Below are 26,316 nucleotides of genomic sequence, written 5' to 3'. Positions count from 1 at the left end.
ATGAGATCGGAGGAGGGCGTACTCCAGTCGCGTGTCCACAGCTCCTCGGCGGCCCCGGCGGCCGTGCGCACCTGCCCCGCGCGGCTGCTCGCGTCCCGGCCTCTTCGGTCTCGTAGGCCCCGGTCGCGCAGCCGCGGGCTGGACGCAGAGAGAGCCCCGAGCGGGAGCGCGAGATGGTGAGTGCCCGGGTTCGGGCGGAGCCGCTGCGAGCCGGCCCCAAACGGCTGGAGGTGGCCGCGGCCGGGCGGCCCCGAGCCTGGGGGTCGCGACCCGAGTCGGTGCCCTCAGAGGGGGTGGGGCCGCAGCGTCCTGTCCCCTCCCCCGGCCCCGAGCCGTGTCCTCCCGTGGGTGGGGGTCCGAGGAGGGTGGGGGGACCCCGCGCAGACGGCAAGGGCTGGGGGCGGCCGGGGCCCCCCATGACAGGTGCCACGTCCGTGCTCGGTTAAGGGCGCTGCCGAGCAGTGACTCCGTTCGGTGATGCACGGGGGCGGCGTGCCATCGCGGGCGGACGGGGCTGGGGAGCTGCGCGAGGCCCGGTGGGAGCGGGAAGCGGTGACAGGGGGAAGCGGGGGGGTCGGCAGGTCACCAGGTGCCCTTGGCGGGGTGGCCGGGGTCGAGCCGCCGGAGGACCTGGCTGCTGCTGACCAGCTAGTTCCTGATGGACGAGTTTAAGATTCCTTTGCTGGGAGAGGCCGAAACTGCCGCTCAGTTGACTCTTGGCTGGGTGACAAGGAGCTGAGTGCGAGGGACTCCATTTGGGGTCTGTCGTCTTGTTTTTAACACTCCAAAGACTGCTGCAGGACAGACGGGTCTCGGGGACCCTCCAGCACCTGCGGTCCGAGAGAGACAGGGCTTTGCCCTAAGAGTAGCAGAGGCGGGAAGGTGGTTCCCGGGAAGGGAAGGGAAGGCCTCCCTGTGCTCCGAGCTTCCTCTGCCCCGGTGGGCCGGGGCTTGTTCTGCTTCTCAGAACCTGTTGGGACCAGGTGGGGATGGGGAGCTAAAGGGGTCAGGTGCGGGCGGGAAAGGGACAGTGCTGGGCAGCTGGTCACACCGGTGTCCAGTGAAACATACGAATTTAGGGAGGAGAGACGTGTATTGAGAAGAATGAGGGGAGGGCTGGGGGCGGGCACTGTGGCGCCGGGGGCGGGGCTGCCTCAGTGCGACCCCCGCTGTGAGCAGAAGACCCGCCAGACTAGCGTCTCCGGAGCTGTGGAGGAGGGGGTTTCTTTTCTAGAGAGGAGTAAGGAAGCGCAGGCATGGCCAGGCGTGGTGCCGACCTGGGGCTCCCTGAGGCCAGCCTGTCCACGGGAGGGGCTGTCCGTGGCTCAGGCAGGCGGCAGCCCACGTTCAGGGTCCGGAGGAAGGAGAGAAGCCAGAGCAGCCCTGGAACGGCGAGCACTTTGTGACCACGGGTCCGTGGGGACCGGCCGCTGAGCGAATCGTGGGTGCGGCCCAGAGTGTGGATTTGGGGGGTCTGTGGCCGGCCCTGGGGCGGATCAACAAGGGGGACTTCCCGTGAGTCCTGGCTTGGTGGAAGGGGGCAGGGGCCCTTTTTGCAGCCGCCGTTTCCCACACCCCCCCGAGTGGGGGAGGGCATGCCTTTACCTCCAGGACGTTTGCCCAGGAGCTCCGGGCTCGGGGAGAGCCTGCCTGTCACTGAGCCCCGTGGCCGCACTGTCCCCGTGGAGCTCGGCGTGGACAGCTCGCTCTCAGGCAGGCCTAGGTGCAGCAGGTGGAAACCTGAATGCTTTCTGCCTCCTGCTTCCCCTTGAGCGGGGCGGGGGGCCGGTGGGTCCCGTCTTCCTTTTCCTGCGGATTCTCGTGTTATTCTGGGGCTTATCCAGAGAATGTCCCCTCGGGGGAAAAGTGTGTCAGTCCAGGAAGTGTCCCTGTTCATCAGGTTTGGGGGGAAGATGCAGGGGGTTCCCCACCTTCATGCCAGGTGGGTAGAGGCATGGATTAAAGGATTCATCCAGATGCTAGTGAGTGTTCCCGCAGGGTCCAGAGTTGGGACATTGTGTGATCCTGACCCACTTCTGGTTAATAGCTGACGGTCAGATGCAGAGAAGTTCTGGGAACTGAGATGTGACAATTTCTGACATATGATTTGTTATCATGAGGATAAAATTAAAGAATAACTGTTTTGTGAAAAACGTGACACGTTCCACTCCTGTAAAACCATAAACATGCCCTGGAACGTCCCTTCCGATTGTATCCTTGAGCACGGGGTGGAAGGGGGGAATTCTGCACGCTGTCTGTCGTTCACACTCTGGGTTGGGGTCTTTGTCTTATTTCAATACTCAGGGTGCCGGAAGCAGGTGCCGCACCTGGGCTGGGGCAAGCCGCACCTGAAGCTGGCATTGGTGTGAGGTAGGGAAGGGGCAGTGGGGTCTTGCTCCCCTGCAGGAGGCTCCAGCCCCAGGACCCCTGCAGAAGGAGCTGTTGATGCTGGGAGGAGCCACAGAGCTTGGAACAGGAGAGGCACCTGCAGCTGTGTGGGCCGAGCTGGGGGCGCCCAGGGGCTGGGCCCCGAGAGTCAGTTTAGCATCAGCCACGGAGTTGGATTTGTGGAAACGGAGGAAGTCTGTGAAGGGCAGGGAAGGCTCTTAGGGTTCAAATGCTTTTGGAAGGGTTGATGAAGGCAGAGCCTGTAGGGGTCAGAACTGAACTCTGAGGGTTTCCTCCCTGGTAAGAATTGGGGCCCTGGAGGAGGGGCCGTCTCCACATGGATGGGGGAGGGCAGGGTGTGTGGAGCTGCAGGATTCTGTCCCCTGGAGCTCAGGGTCCCCTCCCTGTGTCCCTGGCAGAGGCCATCCTGGGCTACTGTCAGCAGGGAGAGCTGGTCTCCATCACCAGACCGGGCCTGACCCTCTGCTGCGGGGTTTCCGGTGCCCTGTTGGGGCAGCAGCCCCTGCTCTGAGCCGCTCACCCATGTTGCTCCTCCCGAGTGTGTCCTGGGGAAGCTCTTGCTGCCCAGTGAGGCCAGCGTGGGCGACACGACTTACGTCCTTGTCATGTGTGCAGTGGGCTCTTATGTTCTCGACTGTGGGGGAGTCAGGGCCTTGGGGGGGTGGGCGGTCCCCAGGTTCATCCCCGGCTGGTGTGGGCACCGCGGCTGCAGTCGTCTGACTAAGTGTAAACCGGAGTAAACACTGACACGCGGGTGGGCTGGCACTGTTGCTGGCGGGACGTGCGTCACCCGTCGGGCGGATGCCTGTCCCCTGGCCCCGGGAGCTCTCTGGCTCGGCTCTGTCCAGCTCGGGGCGGACCTGGGATCTGCTTCGGGCCACATGTCAGTCGCTCTGATGCCCGCTGGGCTGGACACTCTGGGGTGCCCCTTCTAGGGCAGCGTCACCTGCCACCGTGCATCTGCGGGTTTCTTCCGTCTCCTTCACGCTCTGTGGACGTCCGTGCAGTCTCATTTCTGTGTGTTGCTTGTGTTCTGTCCGGCTCAGGAGTTCGCGCATCTCTCCGTGTCCCTGTGTTCAGTACACTTGTGCGTCCCCCCCACCCCCCGGCCGGTGCAAACCACCCTTCTTCTGTGCTGTGAGAAACCTCTTCCGTCGCTGTGGTCACACGCACCACTGCGGGCACTTCCCCTGGTGCAGTCCCCTTGTTTTGGGGATGTGGAATCCGTAGGACTGGGCTCTGGTCCGTGCACATGTCAAGGGAAGCCATCGCTCGTTCCGCCCCAACGTAAACAGTCTTCAAGGCCCCGTGTCCCCATGTCCCCGTGGCCGCCCTGGCCCCACAGCACCCGCTGTTCTCTTCCCCAAACCAGGGCCCTGTGCGAACATTCTGCTGTTTCCCCACAGGCCATGTGTCCGTCCTCTGTCAGTGCCAACCGTCTGATCACTCATTAAAAATAAAGCTGTCGGTTACTTTACCCCCAAACTGGATTTACTCTGCCATTGCGGGAACTGCACTTGGGAGCGTGTAAGGTTGCAAAACCACAGGCTCTTTGCAGGACAGAGGGGAGGAGGGCTCCGTGCAGAGGAGGGGGGAGGGGTGGCTGTGGAAACAGAGATCTGGGAGGAAACTGGGAGTGGGAAGCCCCGTGTGGGGGATGGGCTCGTCTGCTGGGTGGCGCTGGGAGGTGGAGGTGGGTCTCCTCCCCGGGGACCACGGATCCCAGGGAAAGTCGCGTGGGCTTGCAGGATGCTGAGCTTCCTGCTGGGCCCCTGGTGGGGAGCACGGTGGGACCCGAGGGCGCCCCTGCTGGCGCCATGACTGTCGCCTCTGCACGCAGTATGTGGAACTTGGCGGGGGTGCTGGGGGTCCGGATGTGTCCTCTGCATCCAGGACCCCTTCCCTGCAGTGTGGCCATTCTAGGGTCGGAGGCAGATGCCCTTCTGGCGAGGTTGGAGAGCACCTAGAGGTGTCTTTTGGGGGGACAAAATCTCCCGATGCCCGGGTCTCCCTGTCGTCTTGTCCCTGGGCAGGTGCTGCGGAGACGGCTCTCCCAGAGCACGGAGGGTCTTGGCAGAGAAGCCGTCAGCCCTTCCCACCAAGGGTGTAAGGAGGGAGTCCAAGCGGCCGCACCGTCCTGTGAGGTCTCGGCGCTGGGAGTGCAGGGGCTCCGGGGGAGGGCGTGAGGTTCAGAAGGACCAGCCGCAGACCGTGCGGACTCGGGGTGTGGGGGGATCTCGCCAGAGTGTGTCCGGCTGCTTCTCCGTAGTGACACGAGTGCGTTCCATGAAGCCCCGGGACTGTGGGTGTTGCACAGTGACTGCGTGGACCCGGCCAAACCCGGCTGGTCCCGTGGGCACCCCGATCCCGGTGACAGTGAGAGCTGTCTCCCAGGGAGGGACCGTGTTTCCTCAGAACTGCAGGCCCAGGACACGCGCTGGCCTGTCTACACCAGAAGGCTGGGTGCAGTGAGGAAGCGTGTAAGCCGTGGCTAAAACCTACTCCTGCCCCGGCGGAGGGAGCCCTGTGACCTCCGTCCACGCAGACAGGCGTCCGGGGACCAGGCACGCGGGTGGGACCTGGCAGGTGCGTTCTTCGTGGCTTGGGGAACATTCGGCACTAAGATTGGTTACGGAGCAGCAACCGTGTTGTTTCAGGCCAGTGGGTTCACAACGTCCAGCGGCGACTCGGGGACTGTGGAGTCCCTGTCGGGGCAGATGGTTTTTACGTCCAGACCAGCCTGGACTAAGGGACACTCGATTTCAGTATTACGTGTCCTTCACCGAGCCGGTCGTTGGGTGTCTCTCGCCCGTGTTCTCACACGTCACGGGGGGAAAACAGATGTTTGCCTGTGGTTTCCTAGAGCAGCGTTTCATTTTCTGTTGGTTTTCGTCTGTGTGTTTCGGAGAGGGGAGAGCGAGCGGGTGCCTGCGCGTGCGGGGTGTGCGGAGCGGCAGGGGGTGGGGGGAGGGAGGCTGAAGCTCATGCCACGCTCAGCACAGAGCCCGACGCGCAGACCTGACCGGAGCTGCAACCAGGAGTCGGGACGTGTCAGGGACTGAGCCCCCCAGGGGCCCCTGGAGGCGGGACCCGTCCCGATGGCAGAGCAGACAGTTCAAGTTCAGCATCTGGTGAGTGTGCACCTCGAGGTCTCTGTGGTATTCAAGGTCATGAGCTCCCTGACGGGCGTGCGGACCCCCGGTGGGAACACTTCTGCTCTTGCACACGGTGAGGGGACAGAGCCCAGGGTAAGTGCAGATGACGCCCCAGGTTGAGCCGAAGGAGCTGCTCAGGGCCTTCCGGGACGAGTCGTCCCGTGCCCAGCACGATCTGTGCCGTTTGCAACTCTCAGTTATTTAGTCTTCATTTTAATGTGTGTATTCGTTTATGTAAGTAATCCCTGTGCCCACAAACTCGCCACCCCGAGACCCCAGAGCCACACAGTCTGAGCCAGCCAGGCGTCCCTGCTGCTTTCAGTGTTTAAATCCCAAGCATCTGGAAACCATGGAAACAGCCTCCCTGAGGTGCTGCGTGCGGGTGACACGGAGCTCAGCAGGGGAGCCGTGGTGGCAGCAGTCCCCGGGGGCTCACGTGGGTCCACCCATACTGACTGTTCCTGATTCACACGCGGGTCCCGAGTGTGAGAAACTGCACTCCTTTAGGGACATCATGGCCTTTGGAGGCCAAAAGCTGTCGCAGGTGGATTGTGTCTTCCGGAGAAGGGGTCTGGGAAGGGGCGGGGAAGGAAATCATCCAGTGTTGGAACACAGTCGAGCCTGCGGAAACTTGCCCTCACTCAGATTGGCTTTCAAGATTCGAGAAAAGTCAGAACGACTATGCAGCCCTGGGCCTGCGAGCCCGGCTGCCTTTCCAATCCTTCTGGAGGAAGCCGGTCCCGTGGCCTTCGAACCCGAGTAGGAAACACACACTGTGTGGTTCTCTTGCATTGAAACTGGGCTTTTAGGGGCGCCTGGGTGGCTCAGTGGGTTAAAACTCTGCCTGCCTTCGGCTGGGGCCCTGGGTCCTGGGATCCAGCTCCGCATGTGGCTCTCTGCTCAGCGGGGAGTCTGCTCTGGCCCCCACCACCCTCTGCCTGCCTCTCTGCCTGCTTGTGATCTCTGTCCAATAAATAAAATCTTAAAAAAGAAAAAAGAAACAGGACTTTCAGTGTGAAGGGGGGCAGTAGGTGTGGGGGCAGCAAGCTGCGGGCCCAGGGGTGGCTGAACCTGCGGAAGGGGCGCTTCCTTCCCGCCGCGGTGTTGGAGTCGCCCCATCCGGTTCCAGAACCGCTTTCCCGTCTGGGGGAGCCACGGCCTGCAGGATCCCTTCGGAGGGACGAGAGCCCGAGCGAGCCGCAGTGCGGGAGGTCGGGGAGATGCTGTCTGTGTCCCAGGGTCCTGAGGAGGGGGCGGGGCTCCGCGGCGGGGACCGGTTGCGGTTCCGAGGGACCCCCGCGGTGGGGGCGGTGGGGGCTCCGGAGCCGGTGGGAGCCCCGGAGCCGGGGCTGCTGGGGAGCGGGGCTTGGGCACCGAGTGGCTCGGGGTCCGGGAGGACGGAGGGGCCCGTCCCCATCCGCAGAGCGCTTCCTCCAAGCCTGTCAGGAGGGACTTGGGGGACAGCCCCGCGGCCGTGGGCCCCCGTGGGAATGGGGGGATGGGACGGCTGGGAGGAGGGCTCCGGGGCTCGGGCGTCCAGGCGGCCTCAGCCTTTCTCAGCGGTTCTGGCTCTCGGCGGCGACGTGCGGACCCGCGGGCCGCTGGCGATCTCGGGCCGTCGGTGGCCTCCGCTGTCCGTCCTCCTCGCGGGCCGGAGCGAGCTGGACGCCACAGGAGCCGCCGGCGCGGGCCGCGGGGTCCCATCGCCTCCCTGTGCGCTGAGTCCCCGGGCGACCCGGCTCAGCGGTCCGCCCCGCCTGGCTGGGGGCCGCGCGGGAGGGAGACCCGAGTCCCGCGCACTCGCCGCGGTCCCTTGTGCTCGGCCCGCAGGGGCCCGGCTCCCGGGGGCGACCGGCCGCGGGTCCCGCAGCGCCAGGGCCGCGGCTGTGGCTGCTCGGAAGGGGTTTCCGGCGCGTGTGGCGGTGTCGTTGCCGACGTGAGGCGTCTGTCCCTCTCCCCGGTCGGGGTCGCCCCTCGCGTGGCCTGGCCCGCGCCCACGCGCCCGCACCCACGGGAGACTTGGTGTGAGTCTGGGGACCCGCTGGGCCAGTCGAAAAGCCGTGTCCCGTGCTTCGGCAGGCTCGCGGGGGTCTCCGTCCTCGGGACACTGTCCCGCAGCGCAGGGGACAGGAGGCGTCGGGGGTTCGAGCTTGAGAAGCGTCCTCTCCGGCGACGCGGGGTCGGTGCGCCGCGGTCAGCGGGAGCCGGGACCGGGTCAGCGCAGCGAAGGTCGGCGGCGTTTCCAGCCGGTGGTTGGGGCGGGCCGCGGTGCAGGGGGGCTGCGCGGGTCTGTGCCCCCGACGCCGCCGAGAAGATGCGTCCGAGGCCGTTTGTCTTCCTTCGTCGTTGGCCTCAGGTCATTCCAAGCGGTCTTGGGTAAGGAGGGTCCCTCGGCTCCCTGAAGATCCGGGAGTCTCAAGGGACCCGTACCATGCGTATCAGATTCTGTGTTTTGGAATCATGACCTGCAGATTTAGTGACCAGTGAGACCAGTTTGGGAGATTGAGATCGGAAGTTCCCCATAAGGGCCGTGGTAGTGCTCACTTACATCCGTTTGTTTGTTCAGTTGTTAGCAGCGCATTTGAGGAGAGACTGTGGTTTTGGTTTTGTTTTTGGAGAAGGCGCTGGCTGGCCCTAGTGGGGAGGGGCGGACGGAGAGGAAGAACGTCCGGCGACCCCAGGCCCCGCGCTGAGCCTCACCAGGGCTCAGTCCCGAGACCTGAGCCGAAGTCAGGAGTCAGCTGATCAGCCGAACCGCCCAGATGGCCTGCCGCTGTGGTCTGGGAACCTGGAAGTGGCCAGGGTCACCGTTGCACGCCCTCTCACAGCGCTGTGGTGACTGGAATCCATTTTTGCTGGTTTTCTCTAGACCAAAATAAGAATTTCTAATCCCGGGTTTCTTTTTATGTATTTTTTTAAAGATTTTTTTGAAAGATTTTATTTATTTGACGGATCACAAGTGGGCAGAGAGAGGGGAAGCAGTCTCCCCGCTGGGCAGAGAGCCCGACGTGGGGCTCCATCCCCGGACCCTGGGATCATGACCTGAGCCGAAGGCAGAGGCTTTAACCCCCTGAGCCCCCTAGGCGCCCCTAATCCCTGTTTCTACAGGAGTAGCCTCCTCACAGAAGAAGTCAGCAGAGGCCGGCGCTCTGCCAGCAGGCACAGATCCCAGAGGAGCAGCCGGCTCCGAAACGGAGCCGGAACGAAAGCCAGTGAGTCGTCAGAGACGGGACGCCCCAACACAGGTCCCCGCAGGCCCTGCGGAGCGGACAGGCTGCGGGGCCCTGATCCCAGGACAAAAGCGACCCTCCCGCTCAGGGTGGGGGGAAGGCCGCGAACGCAGCGGGCTCTGTGGGACCCGCACGTTTGCCCCGCAGGTGGGACGTGGGGGCTTCTCGGGGCCCATGCGTGATCACCGGGGAACTTGACCCTAAAAGTAAAACTGCCAGTCACTTTTCAGCAAAACTGGGTTCATCTGGGAATAGCGGAGAATCATAATAGGGGACACAGAAGCCACGACCAAACCACAGCAGGTCCGCGAAGGGAGGGAGAACCGCGCTCTCCTAGAGAAGGGACGCGGGCGGGGCCGTTCCAAAGACCGCGTCCGTGGGAGCAAGTTGGGTTCCACGTGGCGTGGCCTCTCATTGGCTGAGTTGTGACTGTCTCTCACAGTCGGGGCTGTGTCTCTCATTGGCTGAGCTGTGACCATCTCATTGACATGCTCTGTTTCTCATTGGCTGGGCTCTGACTGTCTCTCATTGGCTGAGCTGTGAGCATCTCATTCACATTCTCTGTTTCTCATTGGCTGGGCTCTGACTGTCTCTCATTGGCTGAGCTGTGAGCATCTCATTCACATGCTCTGTTTCTCATTGGCTGGGCTCTGACTGTCTCTCATTGGCTGAGCTGTGAGCATCTCATTCACATGCTCTGTTTCTCATTGGCTGGGCTCTGACTGTCTCTCATTGGCTGAGCTGTGAGCATCTCATTGGTTGCGCTGTTACCAGGGCAGGAGGAAATCTTCCTCCGTGGTCTTCCTGGGACCGCAGTGTACTTCAAATATAGACTCGCAAGGTGCTAGTCTGAAGTTTGGGGATTGAGAACTTCCCCTGCTGGCCTCCGCACTCACTTCTAAGGAGTTTTCCTTGTATTTTCATATTAATATGCTTTAACAGCTTTGACTTCCATTAGGTAAAATCCCACCAGCTTGTTCTACAGCGCACCCCTGCTATTCTTAGACACTGTCCCTTACAGTTCAGTGGTGAAGCTGTGCCTGGCTGGCTCAGACGGTCGTGGGGTTGAAACGTGCAGCTGCGTTGGGCATAGAGATGACTTAAATCTTTAACAAAAATGAAGAAAGTAGTAGTGTGTTTTAAGTTCAAACAGAACAGAAATGGACAAATCCCATAACAGTACCCCCAGACAAACCTGGTTGTACATTCAGTGAAATTTGCTTAAAACTCTTGACCTTTTGAGAGACTTGACATCATGGTCTCAATTTGGTGTCTGTCCATTTATTTCCTTATGCTGTGTGTCATTGAATAACTTTTTGTAGTTATTTTATGTAGGCCAGCAGGGGAAGTTCTCAATCCCCAAACTTCAGACTAGCACCTTGCCAGTCTATATTTGAAGTACACTGCGGTCCCAGGAAGACCACGGAGGAAGATTTCCTCCTGCCCTGGTAACAGCGCAACCAGTGAGTTAAATCAATTTATATCCTCCATTGGACATATTTGCAGACATAAGGACAGTTTAGCTAGGTAGTAGTTAAAAAGCTTAATGTTAAAAAGTCTCTTTTTGGGGGCGCCTGGGTGGCTCAGACAGTTTAACGACTGCCTTTGGCTCAGGTCATGATCTCAGGGTCCCGGGATTGAGCCCAACGTCAGGCTCCGACTCGGTAGAGCCTCTGCTTTTCCCTCTCCCTGTGCCCTTCCCACACAGTTGTGCTCTTCTCTCTCTCAAATAAATAAATAAGTCTTTTAAACAGTCTCTCCTTTTTTTTTTTAAAGATTTTATTTATTTGACAGAGAGAGATCACAAGTAGGCAGAGAGGCAGGCAGAGAGAGAGGAGGAAGCAGGCTCCCCACCGAGCAAAGAGCCTGATGCAGGACTCGATCCCAGGACCCTGAGATCATGACCTGAGCCGAAGGCAACGGTTTAACCCACTGAGCCACCCAGGCGCCCTAAACAGTCTTTTTTTAATATTTAATTTTCAACTGCTTGTTTCTGGTGATTAAGTGCACACTGAGATTTGTGAGTTTGCATTCTGAAAACTTACTAAGCATCTGATTGTATGATTGCCTTTCTAGTCTTTTTGGACATGACCTGCATAATCATTTGACTTAGGAGTAAATTTTTCAGTTACAGTATTTCTTCAGCTAAAACTACATCATTAGTTTTCTCTACTAGTGATTGAAAAAATCAAACATGTACTACATTTCCACAGTAGAGAGATGTCTGTGTCTGTCTTTCCTAGTTAGCTGCTGAGGGTGAGAAGTACGTTTGGATGCTTGAAAAGACCTGAAAGAGGGGCCCCTCAGTGGCTCAGTGGGTTAAGCCTCTGCCTTTGGCTCAGGTCATGATCTCAGGGTCCTGGGATCGAGCCCTGCATCGGGCTCTCTGCTCAACAGGGAGTCGGCTTCCTCTCTCTACCTGCCTTTCTGCCTACTTGTGATCTCTCTCTCTCTGCCTACTTGTGATCTCTCTCTCTGTCAAATAAATAAATAAAATCTTTAAAAACACAGAGGAGAAGATAAAGAGGGAGTCATTAAACTCATTATCCCTCACAGTGCAGAGTGACGTGTGAAGGGGTCTTTGGCTCCCATCCCGCTGTATGCAGCAGAGACACGTGTGAGACAGGACCCGGCCTTCCCGTCAGATGCGTTCGGCGGACTGTTTTCTAGATTGGGCTGCCCCACACGCTGGGAAAGCTCTCCTGAGCACGCGTGTGTTGACCCAAACGAGAAAAGCGTAGACACGTATCTGTTTACTGGGGAGAAGCAGCCCACCGCTGAAGACTCGGAAAGAACCATGAGGAGGCTTATATGCAAAGCCCAGCTGCTGGTTCACTTTCTCTGTCGCAGTCTGTGCTCCAGGGATGGCGAGAAAGACAAGACGAGGCTTTCCGTAACACGAGAGCTCCGTTACTCCGAGACTCGGAAAATACAGTGGAATGATTGTTCACTTCATGTTTGCTCCATTGAGACGAGTGACGGAAATGGACGCGACCGGTCTCTGAAAACTACAATAGGATCGTGTCAGTTAATACTGGTTATCTGTTCTTCTCCATATTGGTACATTTTCAGAGCTCAGCAGGCTTTGCAAAAAATGCAAGTAGAGTGACATGTTCTCCTTGTAATAAGGCGGATCTGTGAAAGTAATCTAATACAGTCACATCTCTTTGCGAACCGTGTGCTCTCACCTGAGAAATGACCCACGCTGTTTGGCAGGAAGCCCCCTCCGGCCAGGAAAGGATCCTGAGAGATGCTGAGCTCGGTTGACTCGTGGCTCCCTTTCCTCGTCTCCAGGCCCGAGGACATTCCTCGCCTTCCGGGCCAGCTGTGTGTACGAGGAAGTACGTGAAGTCGCCCCTGGTTCCTGATCCGGGGCCCCTAGAAAACCCTTGTCCTTGCTGGGGCATAGGAGCATCTTCTGTTGCATCGGGTGACTCTGAGTGGGCTCCTGGCTGGCTCCCGGTGGGGGCTGGTCCCCGGGAGGACCCGCGGTGATTAGAAGCTGGAACTTCTGTCCTGCCCCATTCCCTGGAGGAGGGGAAGGGCTGAAAGTGGGGTTAATGGTCCATCAGGCCAACGAGGTGAAGCCTGCATAGAAATCCCAGTAGAAGGGGGTTTGTAAACGTGGGGTGCGGGAAGGGCGGGGCACCCAGAGAACGTATGGACACTCCTTTCATCCCTCCCCCTGTGCCTCTGTTTTCCTGGCTGCTCCTCTGTACCTTTCCTGGCTGCTCCTCTGTATCCTTCCCTACAGTGGAAAGCATAAGAGAGTGTTTCCCTGGGTTCTGTGAGCCCCTCCAGCAAGTCACTGGGACAAAGGAGGGGGCACGGGAACCTGCTCTCCTGCCTGTCGGTCAGAAGTGCGGGTGATGGCAGGGCCTGGGCCTGGTGTCTGAACCGTGTGTGTGTTTGGGGTGGGGACAGTCTCGTGGGGCCGAGCACTGACTTGTGGGATCTGACCCTGAATCCAGGTCGGTAGCCTCAGGGTGAGTGTCCAGGTACAGCCTCAGCTGGCGTCACACGGGAGGGACCCTGTGGGCCTAGGTGACAGAGATGATGGAAGGACAGCGTTCTCTGGGGACGTGGAGGAGACACAGAGGGAAGAGGCGCGCGGGGAGGCGCAGGTGTGGGCAGCAGGGAGAGAGACAAACGTAGGTGTCGCTCTGCAAGGCCGCGTCCCATCAACACGCCCATTCTTGGGGCTCTCAGTGCTGACCCCTTCCCTTTGCTGGCACACGGTGCTGCAGTTTTGTAAGTTGTTCCCGTCTCGTTTCCGACCTGATGGGCTCTGATGGTCCCACTTCAGAATGTCGCAGGATCCATGGGACGGTGCTTCTCCAGGAACCGTCCTTGCCGGATGCAAACACTACGTAGGTGGTGGCTGGGCTCATCTCTATGTTCTTAGAATTTTGTCTGTAGGACTCTGGGATTTCTAAACTCTGCATCTGACACCTGCTGATGATGGAGTCTGCCTTTTTGTTTTTATTTTATTTTTAATCTTTTTATTTATTTTATTTTATTTATTTATTTGACAGACAGAGATCACAAGTAGGCAGAGAGGCAGGCAGAGAGAGAGGAAGGGAAGCAGGTTCCCTCCTGGGAAGAGAGCCCGATGCGGGGTGTGATCCCAGGACCTTGGGATCATGACCTGCGCGGAGGGCAGAGGCTTTAACCCACTGAGCCACCCAGGCGCCCCTGCCTTTTCGTTTTTAAATCTTTCCTGTTTTCTGTTGCCGCACCGGCCGGGCCGTCACGTGTGGAATTGTACGCCCGACTCCTCAGCTGCTTGTTCCCGATCTCGGAGGGAGCCGGTCACGTAGGGAATCGGCTCTCGGTTCCGTTCAGACACCGCTTCTTCCTCATGGTGCTTGTTTCCGTCTGGTCTCTGAGTCAGCTGTGTCCACGCACGGGGACGCGAGACAGGCATGTCCTCAGCGGGTATAGACTGGAAGCCTGTGGTTCGTTGGTCTTGTTTCCACTAGAGGCGCAGGTTATGTTCATGAAGAGTCAGTATCGAATCCATTTCTAGAAGAGAACAGACTTGGTTTTGTCTTCTAATGTTATCTGTACATTTACGTGTAAGATTTCCTTCTAAACAGGAAGAAAATCTTATACCTAAGATTTGCCTTTATATTTGTGAATGTTGCCTTTCAAAACTGTGTGAATTGTCCTTTTCCCATCTTGCTAATGCTTTGTGATCCCTTCTACATTTGGGAATCACCAATGTTTAAATGCTTGGTACCGGGGCGCCTGGGTGGCTCAGTGGGTTAAAGCCTTTGCGTTTGGCGCAGGTCATGGTCTCAGGGTCCTGGGATCGAGTCCCGCATCGGGCTCTCTGCTCAGCGAGGAGCCTGCTTCCCCCTCTCTCTCTGCCTGCCTCTCTGCCTACCTGTGATCTCTGTCGAATAAATAAATAAAAATCTTGAAAAAAATAAATAACAAATGCTTGGTACCTGCCCTATGCACTGTTTGAGATGCCTTTCGAGTGTGGGGATATTTGAATCTACTAATTTCGCTTCTTTAATGACATCCTTAGATGTTCTGTTACCTTGCGTCACCTCAGGTATGTTACCAATTTGTATAAAATTATTCCTTTATTCTAAAACATCTTTCGTTGTGGGGAACCTGGGTGGCTCAGTCGGTTAAGCATCCAACGCTTGATCTGAGCTCAGGGCTTGATCTCAGGGTCATGAGTTCTAGCCCTGCATCAGTCTCCGTGCTGGGCATGGTGCCTACTTAAAAATCAGGACTTTGGGCAGCTCAGTCGGTTGAGCATCTGACTCTCGGTTTTGGCTCAGGTTTTGATCTTGGGGTTGCGGGACTGGGCTCTGCACTCAGAGGGGAGTCTGCTTCACCCTCTCGCTCTGTTGTCCCCTACTTGTTTGCTCTCTCAAATACATTAAAAAAAAAATCTTAAAACTCCACAGCTAGTTTATAATATCTCCTAAGTCTCCTTAATCTCTGAAATTGTAATTTTGTTTCTTTTTCATACTTTTTACTTGCCTAAATTCTATCATTTTTGAGTAAAATTGCCAAAAGATTAAGGAGGATATATTTTTAGCTTTTATGACTTTTTCTTTTTTAAGAGAGAGCACATGTGAGTAGGGGGAGGGCAGGGGACAGGGCAGAATCTCAAGCAGACTCTGTACTGATCACAGAGCCCCATGCAGGGCTTGATCTCATGACCCTGAGATCAAGATCTGAGCGGAAATCAAGAGTTGGACACTTAACCGGCGGAGCCACGTAGGTGCCCCTCCATGACAATTTTTTTTTAAATGGCTCTAACTGAGGTGTGGGTCACAAACCGTGACGTTTATCTGTTTAAAGGATAAAGTTCTACGGTATTTATTGTATTTACAGAATTATTCAACCATTTTCACACTCATTTTAAAGTATTTTAATAATTCCATAAAACAAAGTCCATTGGAGCAACTGGGTTTGGAAGTATCGTCGCTTCCCATTGGCTGAGTTGTATCTGTCTCATTGGCTGGGCTGTTGCCATGTGGGGAAATAATCTTCCTTCTGTTGTCATAGTAAAGTGGTGTCCCCGTGCAGCCGCACGTCCTTCTCTTGCTGTTGCTTCTGCGGTTGATCAGGAGTGGTAGGCTGTGGGGGCTCCAACTGCTGGTCCTGGACTCCATCCCCCTCCTCCCCCTCCTCCTCCCCCTCCTCCTCCCCCTCCTCCTCCCCCTCCTCCTCCTCCCCCTCCTCCTCCCCCTCCTCCTCCCCCTCCTCCTCCCCCTCCTCCTCCCCCTCCTCCTCCTCCTCCTCCTCCCCCTCCTCCTCCTCCTCCTCCTCCTCTTCCTCCTCCTCCTCCTTTTCCTCCCTTCTTCCTTCTTCCTCCTCCTCCTTCTTCTGCTTTTTAAAAAAATATTTACTATGTTACAGAAGGAGAGCGTGAACGGGGGGAGGAGCCCAGGGAGCGGGAGAGAGAACCCCAAGCAGACTCCCTGCTGAGTGTGGAGCCTGACGCGGGGGTTGATGGTGGCCTGAGTTGAAACCAAGAGTCAGACGCTTAACTGACTGAGCCACCTAGGTGCCCCTCCTGACTCCATTCTTAGCAAGACTTCCCTGTATTTTTTACATTTCCCCTTTTTGGTAGAGGCCTTTTCTCAAATGCATCATTGATTATGAGTCAGTTTTTCATTTTTAGTGGTTTTGTTTCTCGGTGCCAGGAAAGAGCTTTCCTGGTAGTGATGTCCCACGTCCTAGGGAAAGTACACGTAAGGCTGTATTTGAATAACAAGAAACGTTAGAAGGGAGGAGTCTGAGGCACTCATCTCCGGTCCCTGTTTATCAAGATGGTAAGCACTGGAGATGATCTCCTTGTTGGATACATCAATATTATAACGTTTTGACAGATGACAACTGTGAAAGCAAAAGTAACATGAAAATCCAAAATGTATGATGGTTCTAAGCCAGGACTCTAGGTCTGAAAGTAGCCAATTGAATATTGGCAGTTTTCAGACTTGGGGAAATTTTTTTATTTTATTTTATTTTATTTATTTGGCAGATCACAAGCAGGCAGAGAGGCAGGCAGAGAGTGAGAGGGAAGCCGGCTCCCCACTGAGCAGAGAGCCAATGTGGAGCTTGATCCCAGGACCCTGAGATCATGACCTGAACTGAAGGCAGAGGCTTTAATCCACTGAGCCACCCAGGCACCCCAGGGGGAAAATTTTTTTATTCTGTTGGTAAAAACCTGGAGTCACGTATTCCTCCTGGAATTTGCATTGGGAACTGAGTCAGTAGCATGTGGGGCTTAGGAAGAACAGGGTGCCAGGGGTTAACAGTGGTATTGCTTGCTCAAAGGTTCTAGACAAACCTTTATCTTTGGCCATTGGGTTTTCTCCCAGGTAGAAAGAGGCCATTTCAGGGACTAGTGTGTGGGATGCTGGGTCTCTGAGGCTTGTAGTTTTCTATTATGGGCCTGATGCCTTCAAAGGACTTCTTTATTTATAGGGTATTAATTCATTCTGGGAAGACACTTTGAGAGATCTATTTTATTTTTAAAAGATTTTTCTTTTTATTTATTTGACAGATCACAAGTAGAGAGGCAGGCAGAGAGAGAGGGGAAGCAGGCTCTCCCACTGAGCAGAGAGCCCGATGCGGGGCTCGATCCCAGGACCCTGAGATCATGACCTGAGCTGAAAGCAGAGGCTTAACCCACTGAGCCACCCAGGCATCCCTGAGAGATCGATTTTAATCTTGATGGGAGGCACACTGTGGACCCTGCCAGTATGAGTTGAGGTTTTTGCCCAGGAAGAGGATGTAGGTGATCCAATCAAGACAAATGGTCCGTGTCTCCAGACTTTACTGTTGTGTGTCAGAGATGGAGCAGATGAAAGCTGTGGAAGGGTCATTTATTTTCTTTGCTTTTATGTTGATTACTGTTATCAAATTCTAGTCTTGTTTCCCTTTTCTGGGACAGAGACACTTATTTAAAACAATATCTGCCCAATGAAATGAATGGGGCATAAGATCTAAGTAGAAAATGGTGTGTCCCTCAAAGGACCTAAACAGAAGGGAGTGGGTTCAGACACAGGAATCGGTTGAGGTTCGTGAGGGACCTCTTTGTACTTTGTACTTTGTACTATAGTCCTCCTAGTTGGGGAGTCCTGTACAGCAAGGCGCTGGGCACGTGTCAACAAGAACAGAGATTCATTCCCAGTGTGGGGAGTGGTTTCTTTGAGCTGATTACAAGGGAAGACGGGGAAGGGTCCCTGTGGCCCCCTGCAGCTGGATCACTGGGAGGGAGGAGGACTTTGGAAAGCCCGGCTGCGGGGAAGCAGACGCGGGAGCACTTAAGTTGGTAACAATCCTTTTTCCATTGCCCTGGTCCTCTGCAAGAAGAGGATAAACGAGTCAGGTTTTGGTTTTGTTTAGGAACCTCCATTTGCCAGAATTGAGGATTAGGAATTCCAGTGGTCTCGAGGCCCCTAACTGGTTCAGTGAGTAGAGCTTGCAGTCGATCTCAGGGTGGTGAGTTCGAGCCCCACCTTGGGCACAGAGCCTACTTAAAAAAAAGGGGGGGGGCTAATTAAAAAAAAGAGAATTTTAGCAGTTTTTCTTTTAGGTGACTCATCTAGGATGTGTGTGAATGGTTTGTCAAATTTACCTGCAGTGGCCATATTTTCGCATTCTAGCCTGGTCCTTATGATTAAAGGGAAAAGATACTTGTTCTGGTCTTTAATAAACATAGACTTAAATGCTACCTGGGTGGATTCCACACCTACAGGAAGACCAGAATTTTCTTTAAAGACAATTTGTGTGGGGAGCCATGCACTTGTGGATGGCAGTCACGTAGGTGACTAGGCCCAGGATAATGGGACTGTGAATGTTTAACCCAAAGATAATGGGTGCGCTCATGGACGATGCACGTTCAATGCCTGGAGTCACAAGGAGGGTATAGGATTAACTTGTAGTTTTGGGAAGGGCACAAGATCTGTAGAACAATAGAAACCTATGGAGTCACGTAGGTGCTCACGAGCATCTCACATGCTCATGGATAAGGTCACTAGTAATCCTTCTGATTGGTGTTTAGGTGAATCGCGTGATATGGTGATTGGGCATTTGTAACTACTGATACTATAATAAGGGGCTTAATTTGAGGAGCGGGGTTCCCGGATCAAGATATGTAGAAGACTGACAATAAAGAAGTTTGCCACTCAACCTCGTCTGCGGGTCGTTCTTGCGGGTCGAGAGCAACAAATTTGGAGTTGGTTTGTAATCGTCATGGAAAGGCTGGTGATCATGTAATGTTAACTTTTAAAGTAAACCTGCGGGAACACCTGGGTGGCTCAGTTGGTTAAGTGTGACCTGCCAGTTATTGTACTAGCAAAAATGGGTTTACTTGGTAATAGCAGAGATTTACAAGTCTTTTTTTTTTTTTTTTAAGATTTTATTTATTTGTCGAGGTGGGGGGGAGGCAGGCTCCCGCTGGCAGGGTGCCCAATTTAGGACTTGATCTCAGGACTCTGGGACCGTGACCTGCACAAAAGGCAGTTGCTCAGTGGACTGAGCCACCCAGGCGCCCCGAGATTTGCAGTTCTGTTATGTAGGGAGGACCTCTCCTTCATCGAGGAGAAGGGGATATTAGGAGGGGCTGTTCCACAGGACATCCACTGGAGCAACCTTGGGGTTCTAGCCCTAGTGTCTTCTCATAGGGTAGGCTGTGACTGCCTCTCATTGGCTGGGCTGTTGCCAGGGGAGGAGAAAACTTTCCTTCCTTTGTCCTGCTGGGGCAGTAATGTGTCCGAGATTGTCTCTTGCTATTGAGTGCAGCGGAGGTACTGGTGGGAGCTCCCTTGTGGTCTTCTAATTTCACTGGAGTCATGTCTCTGTTACTCATTTTCAGAGAGTTGGTGGGCTCTCGGGTGGTTTTCACTTGCTGGCTGTTACGAATCAAGCTGCTGAGAGTGCGTGGAAATAGTGTTGGTGCTCGTGTTCACTTGTCTTGGGTAGATCGACAGTAGGAGTGGGACTGCTATATTGCACCGAGGCTGGACGGTCGTCATTTTGAGGACGCGCCGGACTCCTCCGGGTTGTGCCATTTTGCATCCCCAGCAGCAGAAATGCCTGAGGGCACCTGGGTGGCTCAGTTGGTGGAGCATCTGCCTTTGGCTCGGGTAGTGGTCCCAGGGTCCTGGGATCGAGTCCTCTGTTGGGCTCCTGGGATCCAGTTCCACATTGGGCTCCCTGCTTGGCGGGGAGCCTACTTCTCTCTCCCCCTGCTGCTCCCCCTGCTTGTGCTCTCTCTCTCAAATGAAGAGAGGCCCCCTTTCTCAGGTGCTCACCAGCACTTACTTGTTTCTTTATAGCCATTCTAGTGGGTCTGAAGGGGTATCTGCTTATAACTTGACATCCATTTCCCTGATAACTGACATCTAGCATCTTTTCCGGAACCTGTTGGCCGCTGGCATATCTTCTTAGAAAGGTACCTGCTCATATTCATTCCCCATGATTTGATCGTATTATTTTTCTTTATATTATTGTTTTTTATTGTTCATGGGGTCATATGGATTTTTAAAACGTATTTAAAATACAGTAGTTACCAGGTGTGTGATAAGCAAACCCCAGTTATAACCCCAGTTGAAGTAGAACCGATCTTCTTACTAAGTGATGTGGGTGGCATATGGGATTTTGTTTTTCCCTTAAGTTTTAAGAACATAGGTTTTGTTTGGACGATCTCAGATTTTTTGAAAAAAAAAAAAAAAAAAAAAAGATTTTTAAGCGTTCCATGCGTGCGGCGTCGCCCCGTGTTGCTCTGACGGCGCGGGTCCGCTCCTTTTCTTTATCTGTGGAAGTTGCCAGAGGCTGCTGCCGTCAGTCTCTCAGGGGCTCCTCTTTCTGGCGCGCTTCTGCTTGCATTCTGGGCACCGGGGTATATGGTCGAGGCCCTGCTGCTTTCCGTGACTCTTCAGGAACTGGAACTTCTCTTATGTATTGCGTGTGCCAGGCCCCTGGGCCCTGTGTCCCTGCTCACTGTCCACCTAACCCAGGGACAGGGTGGTGTCTGCCTCTGCCGGGATAGAGGGGACTGTGCTAGGCTCCTTGACCTTGTTGCCTTCCAGTGAGAGCAGCACTGGAATCTGTGTGTTCACAGCATCCTGACATCTGGTTCCAGTTCTTGGGGCTGAAAGGGCTGTAATCGTCCTTGAGCAAGTCAAAGATGTGCCGTCCAGTTTCAGTGTGGTCTGAACGAGTATTTCACTTTTCATTCTTAACCATACAAATGTGCTCAGTCAGATCTGCTCATTTTCAGTACAAATAGCCTATATTGGGGTGTATGTACGTCTGTATGAGCTGTCGTCATCGCCCTCTGCTTCGGGGTCCCAGCCCTTCCCGTCACTGAGGGCACTGCCGTGGGTGTGTTTGCGTGTTGTCACTTCCCGCATGGGTGTGACTTGGGTCCTAGGGTGGGATGCGGTTCCCCGCGTGTCGCCCCCGCATCCTCCCACACACACGGGTGAGGAGGGAGCGCTGCACAACAGAACATGTGGATGTTGCAGGACGCGGTGGTCTTTGAGGATGTGGCTGTGAACTTCACCCCGGAAGAGTGGGCTTTGCTGGATCCTGGTCAGCGGCAGCTCTACCGGGACGTGATGCTGGAGACCTGCAGGAACCTGGCCTCCCTGGGTAAGCGTGGCTCCGCCCCGTCTCTAACCTTGTAGCCAGTGAGTGTTTCTTACAAGTGTCTGATCTTCCTGGGGCCGAGGAATGGGAATACGATGGGGAAGAGACAGACGTGGCCCAGGCCTTCATGGAAACTACCGAGGGTCACATACCTTTCGGTGAAAACAGAGTTTCCTGTGTTAAATTGACTGTTGCTGCAATCAAAGTCTGAGACTCCCTAATTTTATCAGCGGGAGGATGGGCTCCTTTGTGGTTTTCAGTTCTGCGAAGGATACGCTGTGGTTCACACTCATTTCTCCTAGTAATCATGCTGCAGGTAATTCTCCTAGTAATCATGCTGCAGGTAATTCTCCTAGTAATCATGCTGCAGGTAAACTCGCACTTTGTCCTCTTCGGTGACCTTGAAGACCAAATCAGCAGCCCATCTACCAGACTGCTTGTGGCCCTTCAAATCCTCCCCCCAGCTGGGCTGTTGTGGGGGGCTGGGCGGCGCCACACCCACCGTCCGACCTCCCAGTGGCAGCTGGGGCAGTCAGGCAGGCTCCCCCGATGGCCTCGGTGCCGTCAGAACGGTCCAGCCGCCCTCAGCCGGACCAGGTTCTGGAGAAGGGAATGGCATTTGCGCATGTCCGTTAGAAACGTGACTCCGTCCTTGTGCTGAGAAGGGTGATTTTCTCATTCCCCTGGCCTCCTGTCAGACATTTCATCCATCCTCGCCCACGGGGCAGGCCTTTCTGTGTTCTTACAGACGTCGTGTGTGCGTGTGAGGGTTTTGCCCACTTCTTCCTACTTTACTTTTCCAATAATACTGTCTCCACATTAGTCACCATTGATTTTAAAGCATTTCCGCATAAACAGGCTGCCTTTTCATACGCTTTTCCTCTTACTGCCAAAGTCCCAAAGCACTTAGGTCCTTAGAATTTTTCTGTGGTCACATGTTCATTCTTCCTGATGAACTTCATTTACATTTGGGATCAGTATGGGAAGAGAAATCCCCAAATGGTTTGTTTTCTGAATTTTCTTTACCTTTAAATATCAGGTCATTCCCAAGAAATTAAATTGTGCTTCCAATTCTTGCAGACTGTTGCACTCAAGTTAACCCTTTTGGATCAGGGACTCAGCTGAATATTTTGGAGAATGAACTATCCAGTGAAGATAAAATAGTAACATTTACAAGAAATGATTCCTGGGCTCTTTTTGGAGAAAACTGGGTATTTCATGACATTGGAGATCAGTCCCAGTCCCAGGAGAGGTGTTTGAGGTGAGTGCCTCTCTCTCCCGTAGGAGAAAGGGGGTCTTGGCAAATTGTTAGAATACTTTGAAATTAAAGAAGGCATGGAGTTATAAACCTAGCTCAAGAGTTGTGTAGTCGGAATTACACAAGTTCTTCATAAATGTGATGTAGTATTGATCAGCAGATACATAATCCAGCTCCAGATGTTTATCAGGAAAACCCACATGTAAGAAAGTTTGACGGTGGGGCGCCTGGGTGGCTCATTGGGTTAAGCCTCTGCCTTCAGGTCAGGTCATGACCCAGGGTCCTGGGATCGAGCCCCACGTCGGGCTCTCTGCTCAGCGGGGAGCCTGCTTCCCCTTCCTCTCTGCCTGCCTCTCTGCCTACTTGTGATCTCTGTTAAATAAATAAATAAAATCTTAAAACAAACAAACAAAAAAGAAAGAATGTTTGACAGTTATGGCTATTACTGGGCCCTTATTCTGAGCATTTGGCTACTTCTGCATCATAGCAGTGTAGATAGTGACAGAAACATGCGCATTCCTTGGAAGTGGTCATTATGTATCCAGTAATCATTAATATCAATAGATCGTTAATATAGAGATCAGTTAAAATCACTATTCCATAACAGTGTGCCTTCCCATTTTGAACAGAGGTCATCTGGTGGAGCGGGTCTGTGAAAGCAGTGAAGATAGTCGACGTGGAGAAACCAGAAGGCAGATGACAAGTCTTACCGTGCGTGAGGATCGTCCTACTGGAGACAAGTCCTGTCGCTACGCCAAGTGTAGAGAAGCCTTCACAGATGGTTCTTTCCCTGAGAATCCACAAAGATCCCACCCTGGACACAAACCTAGTCCCCGTGAGGAATGTGGGTCGGCCTGCAGCTGTGTCTCGAGCCCCAGCCCTCACGTGGACCCAGGCCTTGGAGAGAAACCTTATGAACCTCAGGACCCTGGGGGAGCTTCGAAGAGAGACTTGAAGAGTCGCGGTAGTAAACACTCTTTAGAGTGCAAGAAATGTGGAAAAAGTTTCCCTTGCAGGTCGTCCTTTCGGGGTCATGTGAAGGATCACTGTGGACAGAGAGTCCATGCGTGTGACGTGTGTGGGAAAGCCTTCATGTATCAGTCCTACCTTACACGTCACGTGAGAACTCACACTGGGGAGAGACCCTATGAATGTGTGGAGTGTGGGAAAGCCTACAGTTGCCTCTCCTATTTTCGAGAACATGTGAGAACGCACAGTGGAGAGAAACCCTATGAATGTAAGCAGTGTGGGAAGACATTCAAGTATCCTGCGTCCTTGCAAGGACACATGATGACACACACTGGAGAGAGACCGTATCTCTGTCAGCAGTGTGGGAAAGCCTTCAGTTGTCCCAAGTACTTCAGGAGACACGTGAGAACGCACAGTGGACTGAAACCCTATGAGTGTACGTTATGTGGGAAAGCCTACAGTTGTTCCTTATCCCTTCGAGAACATGTCAGAACTCACAGTGAAGAGAGGCCCTACCAATGTCAGCAGTGTGGGAAAGCCTTCAGACATCCTCGCTATTTCCAAAGACACGTGAGGATGCACAGTGGCGTGAAACCCTACGAGTGTCAGGAGTGCGGGAAGGCGTACAGCAGCTCCACGTCGCTGCAGGAGCACGTGAGGACGCACACCGGGGAGAGGCCCTTCGAGTGTCCGCAGTGCGGGAAGGCCTTCACTCGTCACTCCTCCCTTCAAGGACACGTGAGGGCACACAGTTTGGAGAAGCGTTACGAGTGCGCACAATGCGGGAAGGCCTTCCGTTGGTCCTCGTCCTTACAAAAACACGTGAGGACACATAGTGAAGAGAAACCCTATGAATGTCAGCAGTGCGGCAAAGCCTTCTGGTACCCCGCCAACCTGAGAGCCCACGTGAAGACACACACTGAGGAGAGACCCTACGAGTGTCCACACTGTGGGAAAGCCTTCAGCTGTCACTCCTCTCTTCAGGTACACGTGCGAAAGCACAGCGGGGTGAAACCCTATGAGTGTCAGGAGTGCGGGAAGGCCTTCTGGTATCCCGTGAACCTGCGGGCACACGTGAGGACGCACACCGGGGAGAGACCCTACGAATGTCAGCAGTGCGGGAAGGCCTACAGGTGCCCCGCGAACCTGCGGGTCCATGTGAGGACGCACACCGGGGAGAGACCGTACGAGTGTCGGCAGTGCGGGAAGGCCTTCAGGTACCCGGCCAACCTGCGAGCCCACGTGAGGACGCACACTGGGGAGCGACCCTACGCGTGTCAGCAGTGCGGGAAGGCCTTCAGGTACCCGACCAACCTGCGAGCCCACGTGAGGACGCACACTGGGGAGAAACTCTGAATGGAAGGACTGTGGGAAAGCCTTCATTTGTCCTTAAGATCGTGTATATCCAGTCAGACACACTGGCAGGAAGCCTTATGAATGTACAGACTGGTGGGAAACCTTTAGGTATAGTTCCTCGTATAGTTTGTACATAAAAACTCAGGGCTGGACAGCGGTCTCTCTTTGTTATAAACATGGTTGTGCCTTGTAAGTGCCTCGTCCCTAACAGGGATCCCCGTCATACTTATTTCCACTGCATGTTGCCAGGAGGAACCCCTGAGATAAAACATCCTCTCTGTGCCCTTTGTATGAGATATATTTTGTTACTTCACACATGAAAATTGTAGAGCTATATAAAATTTCTCCTTTCCGTGACGATGTCTTTGGGCCCCAGGGGTGACAAGTGATGTGTGTGTGTATCTCGCCCTCTCTCGTGGAGACCGGAAACCCCGGCTCTGTGTCTGCCCTTCCTTCCGGTCTTCATGCCTGCAGGACGGATCTTCACGTGCGCTTACTGCCGCTCTACTCCACACCTCTGCGCCCCCCAGACATTAGTGACTGTGCAGGGACGGCAGCGAGGACAGTCTCCTCCGGTTATGCTCCGCGTCCGGCCCCTGCTGATCGCCCTTCATCTTGGTGGTTCCTCAGTCATGATGGCGTTAAGAGAAACCCTGTGGCGTGAAGATGAAAGCTGGCTTCTGGCTGGTTCCACTGAACTTCGTTGTGAGCGTGGTGAGGTGGGAGACCATGTGTCCCAGCGTCCTTCCCTCTGTGGTTCTGAGGTGAAGGCCGTGAGGACAGAAACCGCGTGACGAAGCCATGCTTTTCCGGCAGGAGACAGAGATGCGTGGGGACCCCCCACGGGCTTGGGTCACATCGTCTCGATTACTGATCTGTCGTCTGGAACAGCCTCCAACCTGACACAGGTTTGACATCCGTTTTTGTTCGGGAGCACACTCCAGAGACTTCTCCACGAGCTCTCCTGTGATGGACCAGCTCGGTTTTCAGGTGCACAGGGTTCCTTGCGCGGCCCTGTGGCTCCTTGTGCCCGTGCTCTTTCTACCGCATGATTTCCGTGGTGAGCGCCCTGTCCCTCTCAGGGTAGATCTGCGGCCTGCCTCCCCCTGACGGAATTAATGCTGCAGCCTCGGATGCGCGAAACCTCCTTCCCTTGTTGCACTGTAGAGAGGCTCCAGTAACCCTGTGTTTCTTCCTTCTGGATGTTTCTATCATTGGAATAAGCACTTGTGAGTGTATGGCAGTTTGTGGCAATTCTCACCAATAGCTGACGGCTGACTGCTATCTAAGAGATAAACCCAGTATGCTAATTCCTTTCTGTCGATAGATGTAACTTTCCAGGGTGTTTTGTTTTTTTTTTTTAACATGTAATTCAGAACAGTGGTTTTATCTTTGTTTTGCAAAGTGTGTTTCTCTGCATTGTTTCATGGAAACCACATTACTGAGATTTTCAAATCTGTTGCATACTTGCAAATGATAGGATGTTTTATGTCCTCTATTATATTTTTAAGATTTTATTTGAGCAAGAGAGTGAGCATGAGCAGGGAGCCCGATGCGGGACTCGATCCCAGGACCCTGAGATCATCCTGAGCTGAAGGCAGACGCTTCACCGACTCAGCTGCCCAGCCACCCCTCACAACTGAGTTCTTTTAAAATATCCCGTTCGGGGCGCCTGGGTGGCTCAGTGGGTTAAGCCTCTGCCTTCGGCTCAGGTCATGATCTCAGGGTCCTGGGCTCGATCCCCGCATTGGGCTCTCTACTCAGCGGGGAGTCTGCTTCCTCCTCTCTCTCTGTCTGCCTCTCTGCC

The 26,316-nt window shown here is 54.5% G+C and overlaps 2 protein-coding genes across 3 annotated transcripts in view; one reads left to right on the top strand and one right to left on the bottom strand.

Moving 5' to 3' along the window:
• Window positions 1–3: 3 nt before the first annotated feature.
• Window positions 4–24,970, top strand: LOC116569376 (zinc finger protein 77-like). Of its 2 annotated transcripts, none has more exons than XM_032305579.1 (4): window positions 4–176; window positions 20,803–20,929; window positions 22,007–22,187; window positions 22,814–24,970. In XM_032305579.1, exons 1-4 carry the CDS (start codon window positions 174–176, stop codon window positions 24,507–24,509), a joined length of 2,007 nt encoding a protein of 668 aa, XP_032161470.1. In that variant the 5' UTR covers window positions 4–173; the 3' UTR covers window positions 24,510–24,970. The 2 variants fall into 2 exon arrangements, with proteins under 2 accessions (XP_032161470.1, XP_032161461.1); XM_032305570.1 differs by lacking the exon at window positions 4–176 and adding an exon at window positions 12,514–13,164.
• ZNF57 (zinc finger protein 57) overlaps window positions 13,467–26,316 on the bottom strand; it is a 60,847-nt gene continuing 47,997 nt past the window's right edge. The window contains 1 exon segment of the mRNA XM_032305559.1: window positions 13,467–13,489. The gene's annotated coding sequence lies outside the window, so the exon portion shown is untranslated.

This window comes from Mustela erminea, chromosome 1 (genome assembly GCF_009829155.1).
Source record: "Mustela erminea isolate mMusErm1 chromosome 1, mMusErm1.Pri, whole genome shotgun sequence".
NCBI classification, from domain to species: Eukaryota; Metazoa; Chordata; class Mammalia; order Carnivora; family Mustelidae; genus Mustela; species Mustela erminea.
The sequence above is the reverse complement of the archived record's forward strand: the minus strand, read 5'-3'. Positions and strand labels throughout refer to the sequence as shown.

Excerpts from the sequence above, each read along its gene's own strand:
- LOC116569376 (XM_032305570.1), top strand. The coding sequence starts at position 13,102 with ATGTCGCAGGATCCATGGGACGGTGCTTCTCCAGGAACCGTCCTTGCC. Across the intron at positions 20,930-22,006 it reads CAGGAACCTGGCCTCCCTGG|ACTGTTGCACTCAAGTTAAC; the intron begins GTAAGCGTGGCT and ends CAATTCTTGCAG. Across the intron at positions 22,188-22,813 it reads TCCCAGGAGAGGTGTTTGAG|AGGTCATCTGGTGGAGCGGG; the intron begins GTGAGTGCCTCT and ends CATTTTGAACAG.